Source organism: Salvelinus namaycush, unplaced genomic scaffold (assembly GCF_016432855.1).
Source record: "Salvelinus namaycush isolate Seneca unplaced genomic scaffold, SaNama_1.0 Scaffold273, whole genome shotgun sequence".
In the NCBI taxonomy this organism is placed as follows: domain Eukaryota; kingdom Metazoa; phylum Chordata; class Actinopteri; order Salmoniformes; family Salmonidae; genus Salvelinus; species Salvelinus namaycush.
The window spans coordinates 174,840-184,263 of NW_024059597.1; the positions used below are offsets into that span (position 1 = coordinate 174,840).

The 9,424-nt window shown below is 42.1% G+C and overlaps 1 protein-coding gene across 1 annotated transcript; it reads left to right on the forward strand.

Moving 5' to 3' along the window:
* Positions 1-237: 237 nt before the first annotated feature.
* LOC120039460 (saxiphilin-like) lies at positions 238-1,469 on the forward strand. Its single transcript, XM_038984852.1, has 4 exons — positions 238-289; positions 981-1,112; positions 1,245-1,347; positions 1,454-1,469. The coding sequence occupies exons 1-4, from the start codon at positions 238-240 to the stop codon at positions 1,467-1,469; spliced, it is 303 nt and encodes a 100-aa protein (XP_038840780.1).
* Positions 1,470-9,424: the final 7,955 nt, after the last annotated feature.

The window sequence follows — 9,424 nt, forward strand, 5'->3', positions numbered from 1 at the left end:
CTGAAAGGTTGCAAGATCGAATCCCCGAGCTGACAAGGTACAAATCTGTCGTTCCTAGACCCATTAAAATCTCACCACTACCTCAGTACTGGGTTTAGAAAATTTCTGCTTTGGCAGTTGCTTAAGTTTTGCACCTTACAGTTGGTTTCCTTAACCTCTCCTCTAGTACCCACAGCCATTCCAGATTTAAAATGCTCAACTAATCTTACACTCTTTCTCTCTCAGGAGACGATCACCATGGCGATATTCACCATCATTCTGCTTGTCAGCACAGCTTTTGCTCTGGGAGGTAAGCGTGACATACCTCACACTTACTCACCTACATTTTAATAAAAACATTTGTTGGTGTTGCTCTGTCCTACTTCACACATGTAGGTATTAATACGCAGGTGTGATTTGGAAATGTGTTTCTATTCATAACCGGTTCTCCATGGGACACCCTCTGAGAGGTCAGCCATTATCAACCTTGACACTGGAGAAATGAAGGTTGTGCCTTGCTGAAGGGCACATAGACGGATATATCAACTAGTCAGCTCACTGATTTGAACTACTGGCCCAACTCTCAAACAGCAGGCTACCTGCCACTCCTCTAGTTCCAGAGATGTATATTGGTGTCTAGATGCGGGACTGAGGTATTCTGATATGAATGGTTTGTTTGATTATATTGTCTAGCAACTAACAGGAAATAACACTGATACAATTTCCAGTCTTAGTTTCATCAGCTCTTCTACAAAACTGGAATTTGACTCTACAGGCCTTTTAAACAAGTAGCAGAACTTCAATATTTAGACAGGAAGTACCTAGGTTGCATCTGAAATGGAACCCTTTCAGGGGACATTCCATTACAGAACCCTCCGTATAAACTACTTCTGAATAGGGCCCATAGTGGACGCACTCCAAGATTCCAGAATGTATGTCCAGAAATGTATATTGTCCTGCAATGTTATGTCCACATTACAATGTATGTTCCCTGTAACCAGATGCTACGATACGACCCAAGACCCCCTGTGAGCGTGCTAGAGATGCCGCGCTAAATGGCCCAATTGGAGCCTTCATCCCCACGTGTGACGCCGCTGGACAATACACCCCTGAGCAATGTTCAGGCTCTACAGGTTAACACGCACACACATACAAGCCCACAGTAAATTATCCAATTCAGTTGAATGTGACAAATTCAATGTGTTACAGTAAAATGTGTAAATATTGTCTATGTAACAGGTTATTAACATGTATTTTTCTGGTAGGTTACTGTTGGTGTGTCACCAGAACAGGACAGAAGATCCCGGGTACTGAGACTCCACCAGGCACTGCTACCAACTGCTACCATCTAGCCATTTGTCCACCAATGTATATACACACAAAAACACACACACTCTCACTCATTCACTAAATGTTATTTCTTTGCAGCTGGTTCTGGATGTTGTCAATGTTTATGTTGTGTCTGTAATTGTAGATGTGGACCGAGATGAAAGGAGTTGGAACGAAGACGTTGAAGACTTTGACAGTTGTCTTTACTGTACTACAGGACCTGATTCACATTCTATACAAATAAATGAAGAAATCCAGAGATTAAACTGTTGATTTACTTTCTTTCTTGTTGGTGTGATATGCTGAACAATGTATCTGAACCAGTTCATTTCTGGGAAATGGAGGAAGGAGTAGGACTGTTATGGTGACTGTATTACCACCACACCGGCAGTTACAGGACATGAAGGCAGTCAAATTCCACGTGACCATGTAGTAATTAGGCTTCTCCAAGCTCTGATGCTGCTGATGGTCATTAGTAGTCTACCACACTTGTTAACTGCCTGGTACTCAGCACTCTATTGTCCCTCTAATCATTCTGACATCAACTCTGATTGGTGGAAATCAGAAAGATTGACAGCTGAGAAGGGGGTTGTGGGGTTTAGTCACGTGCACAGGCAAGGCCTTCCTAATGCCTGTGGATCTTGGGTCCATGATATGGGGCATCAGCCTACTCAGTGACACCCACGGAACACAACTGAAAGAGTTTACAAATATTCACATCCTAACTCTGACTGTAGGACTTGGACTGTGGAATCAAATCTGTCAGTATTTCCTTTGTGTGGATTTCTCTTAATACATTAATTGTAATTATGGCAGCTTTGGTCCTTCATAGACATCGAAATGTCATTCCAATATACATACAGGAGTTCAGCAGAGTCCACAATCAGAACCATGCTACTCTGAGGCTGAAGAATTGTTCCAGGCCACAGAGGGATGAAAGACCCCTTTACTGAGTCTACAGCTTCACATTTCACTAAATCATTCCATTGTTTGCTTCATGCATTATATCATCCTGTAAAATAAAGTACATGCTCTTCATCTTTGCTCTTCATGAGTAAATGTATTAGAAGTTGTAGGATGACTTGATGATTCATATCTCCTGGTTGTGTTACATGTTGATGCCATCTGATCTTTTAGGGCCAGAATGATCTATTCATGTTCAGGGTACTTCATGTTCATACCCATATTTGGAGGCAGGGAGGAAACTTGCCTGAACATGGTCAGTACAGTATTAGCTAGCTAGAATGGGTGATTCACATCATTGCCCTCTGAACAGGACATCCAAAAAGTGAAATTAATAACTTTAGTGGGGTAAGTAAATGTTCAGCCTATAATTTGCTAACTAGTTAATTTTATAACTAAAACGCACACCACATGATCAAAAGTATGTGGGCACCTGCTTGTCAAACATTTCATTCCAAAATCATGGAGTTGGTCCCCCCTTTGCTATAACAGCCTCCACTCTTATGTGAAGGCTCTGCACTAGATGTCGGAACATTGCTGTGGTGGACGTGCTTCCATTATGCCACAACAGCATTAGTGAGGTCGGGCACTGATTTTAGGCGATTAGGCCTGGCTCACAGTTGGCGTTCCAATTATCCCAAAAGTATTCGATGGGGTTGAGGTCAGGGCTCTGTGCAGTCCAGTCAAGTTTTTCCACACCAATCTCATCAAACCATTTCTGTATAAACCTGCACGGGGGGATTGTCATGCTGAAACAGGAAAGGGCCTTCCCCAAACTGATGCCACAAATTGGAAGCACAGAATCGTCTACAATGTCATAGTACGCAGTAGCATTAAGATTTCCCTTCACTGGAACTAAGGGGCCCAAACCAAGAACAACAGCACCAGACCCTTATTCCTTCTCCACCAAACTTTAGTTGGCACTATGCATTCGGGCAGGTCGCATTCTCCTGGCATCTGCCAAATCCAGATACGTCAGTCGGACTGCCAGATGGTGACTCATCACTCCTGAGATCGCATTTCCACTGCTCCAATTGCGGTGAGTTTCACACCGCTCCAGTCGACTCCTGCAATTGAGCATGGTGATCTTAGGGTTGTGTGCGGCTGCTCGGCCATGCAAACCCATTTCTTAAGCTCCCGACGAACAGTTATTGTGCTGACGTTGCTTCCAGAGGCAGTTCTAAACTCGGTAGTGAGTGTTGCAACCAAGGACATACGATTTATACTTAGCAGTGGAAACGCGCTTCAGCACTCGACGATCCAAATCTGTGAGCTTGTGTGAAGTACCACTTCATGGCTGAGCCGCTGTTGGGCTTTTCCACTTCACAATAACAGCACTTACATTTACAAACTGACTTGTTGAAAAGGTGGCTTCCTATGATGGTGCCACATTGAAAGTCACTGAGCTCTTCTGTAAGGCAATTCTCCTGCCACTGTTTGTCTATGGAGATTGCATGGCTGCGTGCTCGATTTTATACACCAGTAAGCAAGGGGAATGGTGCGACAAACAAAAAACATCCAGTCAGTGGCAGTTCTTTATGGTGAAAACAGCTCGTTGATGAAATAGAATGGCAGGTATCATGCAAGCTGGACAATTGAGGAGTGGAAAACATCGCCTGGCCCGATGAATCCTAGTTCCTGTTGCGTCATGCTGATGGCAGAGTCAGGATTTGGCGTAAGCTGCATCAGTCCACGGCCACAACCTACCTGGTGTCAACGTTACAGGCTGGTGGCGGAGGTGTAATGATGTTTCCCTGGTACACGTTAAGCCCCTTGATACCAATTGAGCAATGTTTCCAAGCCCTGAAGAATTCAGGCTTTTCTGGAGGAAATGGGGGTGGGGGGGGGGGGGGGGGGGGGTCCAACCCAGTACTAGATGGGTGTACCTAATAAACTGTATACGTTTATTCATTTTTTAAACTGGTACCGGTCTACCTTCAGACGAGTCTTGTGAGGCTTGTGTGTACAGGAAAAACAACTGCCATATTATCTTTTGACGGTGGGGTCATATTAGTGTCTATTGATGGTGGGGTCATATTAGTGTCTATTGATGGTGGGGTCATATTAGTGTCTATTGATGGTGGGGTCATATTAGTGTCTATTGATGGTGGGGTCATATTAGTGTCTATTGATGGTGGGGTCATATTAGTGTCTATTGATGGTGGGGTCAAATTAGTGTATTGATGGTGGGGTCATATTAGTGTATTGATGGTGGGGTCAAATTAGTGTCTATTGATGGTGGGGTCATATCAGTGTATTGATGGTGGGGTCAAATTAGTGTATTGATGGTGGGGTCATATTAGTGTATATTGATGGTGGGGTCATATTAGTGTATTGATGGTGGGGTCATATTAGTGTATTGATGGTGGGGTCATATTAGTGTCTATTGATGGTGGGGTCATATTAGTGTCTATTGATGGTGGGGTCATATTAGTGTATTGATGGTGGGGTCATATTAGTGTCTATTGATGGTGGGGTCATATTAGTGTCTATTGATGGTGGGGTCATATTAGTCTATTGATGGTGGGGTCATATTAGTGTATATTGATGGTGGGGTCATATCAGTCTATTGATGGTGGGGTCATATTAGTGTATTGATGGTGGGGTCATATTAGTGTATTGATGGTGGGGTCATATTAGTGTATTGATGGTGGGGTCATATTAGTGTCTATTGATGGTGGGGTCATATTAGTGTATTGATGGTGGGGTCAAATTAGTGTATTGATGGTGGGGTCATATCAGTCTATTGATGGTGGGGTCATATTAGTGTATTGATGGTGGGGTCATATTAGTGTATTGATGGTGGGGTCATAGTGTATATTGATGGTGGGGTCATATTAGTGTATTGATGGTGGGGTCATATTAGTGTATTGATGGTGGGGTCATATCAGTGTATTGATGGTGGGGTCATATTAGTGTATTGATGGTGGGGTTATATTAGTGTCTATTGATGGTGGGGTCATATTAGTGTCTATTGATGGTGGGGTTATATTAGTGTCTATTGATGGTGGGGTCATATCAGTGTATTGATGGTGGGGTCATATTAGTGTATTGATGGTGGGGTTATATTAGTGTCTATTGATGGTGGGGTCATATTAGTGTATTGATGGTGGGGTCATATTAGTGTCTATTGATGGTGGGGTCATATTAGTGTCTATTGATGGTGGGGTCAAATTAGTGTATTGATGGTGGGGTCATATTAGTGTCTATTGATGGTGGGGTCATATTAGTGTCTATTGATGGTGGGGTCATATTAGTGTATTGATGGTGGGGTCATATTAGTGTATTGATGGTGGGGTCAAATTAGTGTCTATTGATGGTGGGGTCATATCAGTGTATTGATGGTGGGGTTAAATTAGTGTATTGATGGTGGGGTCATATTAGTGTATATTGATGGTGGGGTTATATTAGTGTCTATTGATGGTGGGGACATATCAGTGTATTGATGGTGGGGTCATATTAGTGTATTGATGGTGGGGTTATATTAGTGTCTATTGATGGTGGGGTCATATTAGTGTATTGATGGTGGGGTCATATCAGTGTATTGATGGTGGGGTCATATGAGTATATTGATGGTGGGGTCATATTAGTGTATTGATGGTGGGGTCATATCAGTGTATTGATGGTGGGGTCATATTAGTATCTATTGATGGTGGGGTCATATTAGTGTCTATTGATGGTGGGGTCATATTAGTATCTATTGATGGTGGGGTCATATTAGTGTCTATTGATGGTGGGGTCATATTAGTGTATTGATGGTGGGGTCATATTAGTGTCTATTGATGGTGGGGTCATATTAGTGTATTGATGGTGGGGTCATATTAGTGTCTATTGATGGTGGGGTCATATTAGTGTATTGATGGTGGGGTCATATTAGTGTATTGATGGTGGGGTCATATTAGTGTCTATTGATGGTGGGGTCATTGATGGTGGGGTCATATTAGTGTATTGATGGTGGGGTCATATCAGTGTATTGATGGTGGGGTCATATCAGTGTATTGATGGTGGGGTCATATTAGTGTCTATTGATGGTGGGGTCATATTAGTGTATTGATGGTGGGGTCATATTAGTGTATTGATGGTGGGGTCATATTAGTGTATTGATGGTGGGGTCATATTAGTGTCTATTGATGGTGGGGTCATATTAGTGTCTATTGATGGTGGGGTCATATTAGTCTATTGATGGTGGGGTCATATTAGTGTATTGATGGTGGGGTCATATTAGTGTCTATTGATGGTGGGGTCATATTAGTGTATTGATGGTGGGGTCAAATTAGTGTATTGATGGTGGGGTCATATCAGTCTATTGATGGTGGGGTCATATTAGTGTCTATTGATGGTGGGGTTATATTAGTGTCTATTGATGGTGGGGTCATATCAGTGTATTGATGGTGGGGTCATATTAGTGTATTGATGGTGGGGTTATATTAGTGTCTATTGATGGTGGGGTCATATTAGTGTATTGATGGTGGGGTCATATTAGTGTCTATTGATGGTGGGGTCATATTAGTGTCTATTGATGGTGGGGTCAAATTAGTGTATTGATGGTGGGGTCATATTAGTGTATTGATGGTGGGGTCAAATTAGTGTCTATTGATGGTGGGGTCATATCAGTGTATTGATGGTGGGGTTAAATTAGTGTATTGATGGTGGGGTCATATTAGTGTATATTGATGGTGGGGTTATATTAGTGTCTATTGATGGTGGGGTCATATCAGTGTATTGATGGTGGGGTCATATTAGTGTATTGATGGTGGGGTTATATTAGTGTCTATTGATGGTGGGGTCATATTAGTGTATTGATGGTGGGGTCATATCAGTGTATTGATGGTGGGGTCATATGAGTATATTGATGGTGGGGTCATATTAGTGTATTGATGGTGGGGTCATATCAGTCTATTGATGGTGGGGTCATATTAGTGTATTGATGGTGGGGTCATATTAGTATCTATTGATGGTGGGGTCATATTAGTGTCTATTGATGGTGGGGTCATATTAGTATCTATTGATGGTGGGGTCATATTAGTGTCTATTGATGGTGGGGTCATATTAGTGTATTGATGGTGGGGTCATATTAGTGTCTATTGATGGTGGGGTCATATTAGTGTATTGATGGTGGGGTCATATTAGTGTCTATTGATGGTGGGGTCATATTAGTGTATTGATGGTGGGGTCATATTAGTGTATTGATGGTGGGGTCATATTAGTGTCTATTGATGGTGGGGTCATTGATGGTGGGGTCATATTAGTGTATTGATGGTGGGGTCATATCAGTGTATTGATGGTGGGGTCATATCAGTGTATTGATGGTGGGGTCATATTAGTGTCTATTGATGGTGGGGTCATATTAGTGTATTGATGGTGGGGTCATATTAGTGTATTGATGGTGGGGTAATATTAGTGTATTGATGGTGGGGTCATATTAGTGTCTATTGATGGTGGGGTCATATTAGTGTCTATTGATGGTGGGGTCATATTAGTCTATTGATGGTGGGGTCATATTAGTGTATTGATGGTGGGGTCATATTAGTGTCTATTGATGGTGGGGTCATATTAGTGTATTGATGGTGGGGTCAAATTAGTGTATTGATGGTGGGGTCATATCAGTCTATTGATGGTGGGGTCATATTAGTGTATTGATGGTGGGGTCATATTAGTGTATTGATGGTGGGGTCATAGTGTATATTGATGGTGGGGTCATATTAGTGTATTGATGGTGGGGTCATATTAGTGTATTGATGGTGGGGTCATATCAGTGTATTGATGGTGGGGTCATATTAGTGTATTGATGGTGGGGTTATATTAGTGTCTATTGATGGTGGGGTCATATTAGTGTCTATTGATGGTGGGGTTATATTAGTGTCTATTGATGGTGGGGTCATATCAGTGTATTGATGGTGGGGTCATATTAGTGTATTGATGGTGGGGTTATATTAGTGTCTATTGATGGTGGGGTCATATTAGTGTATTGATGGTGGGGTCATATTAGTGTCTATTGATGGTGGGGTCATATTAGTGTCTATTGATGGTGGGGTCAAATTAGTGTATTGATGGTGGGGTCATATCAGTGTCTATTGATGGTGGGGTCAAATTAGTGTATTGATGGTGGGGTCATATTAGTGTCTATTGATGGTGGGGTCAAATTAGTGTCTATTGATGGTGGGGTCATATCAGTGTATTGATGGTGGGGTTAAATTAGTGTATTGATGGTGGGGTCATATTAGTGTATATTGATGGTGGGGTTATATTAGTGTCTATTGATGGTGGGGTCATATTAGTGTCTATTGATGGTGGGGTCATATTAGTGTATTGATGGTGGGGTCATATCAGTGTATTGATGGTGGGGTCATATTAGTGTATTGATGGTGGGGTCATATCAGTGTATTGATGGTGGGGTCATATTAGTGTATTGATGGTGGGGTCATATCAGTGTATTGATGGTGGGGTCATATTAGTGTATTGATGGTGGGGTTATATTAGTGTCTATTGATGGTGGGGTCATATTAGTGTATTGATGGTGGGGTCATATCAGTGTATTGATGGTGGGGTCATATGAGTATATTGATGGTGGGGTCATATTAGTGTATTGATGGTGGGGTCATATCAGTCTATTGATGGTGGGGTCATATTAGTGTATTGATGGTGGGGTCATATTAGTATCTATTGATGGTGGGGTCATATTAGTGTCTATTGATGGTGGGGTCATATTAGTCTATTGATGGTGGGGTCATATTAGTGTCTATTGATGGTGGGGTCATATTAGTGTATTGATGGTGGGGTCATATTAGTGTCTATTGATGGTGGGGTCATATTAGTGTATTGATGGTGGGGTCATATTAGTGTCTATTGATGGTGGGGTCATATTAGTGTATTGATGGTGGGGTCATATTAGTGTATTGATGGTGGGGTCATATTAGTGTCTATTGATGGTGGGGTCATTGATGGTGGGGTCATATTAGTGTATTGATGGTGGGGTCATATCAGTGTATTGATGGTGGGGTCATATCAGTGTATTGATGGTGGGGTCATATTAGTGTCTATTGATGGTGGGGTCATATTAGTGTATTGATGGTGGGGTCATATTAGTGTCTATTGATGGTGGGGTCATATTAGTGTCTTCTGATATATATATTTTTTAGATCTTTCCACCTTC

Coding starts and splice junctions, on each gene's coding strand:
- LOC120039460 (XM_038984852.1), top strand. CDS start 238: ATGGCGATATTCACCATCATTCTGCTTGTCAGCACAGCTTTTGCTCTG. Junction 290..980: donor CACAGCTTTTGCTCTGGGAG/GTAAGCGTGACA, acceptor CCCTGTAACCAG/ATGCTACGATACGACCCAAG. Junction 1,113..1,244: donor GCAATGTTCAGGCTCTACAG/GTTAACACGCAC, acceptor TTTTTCTGGTAG/GTTACTGTTGGTGTGTCACC.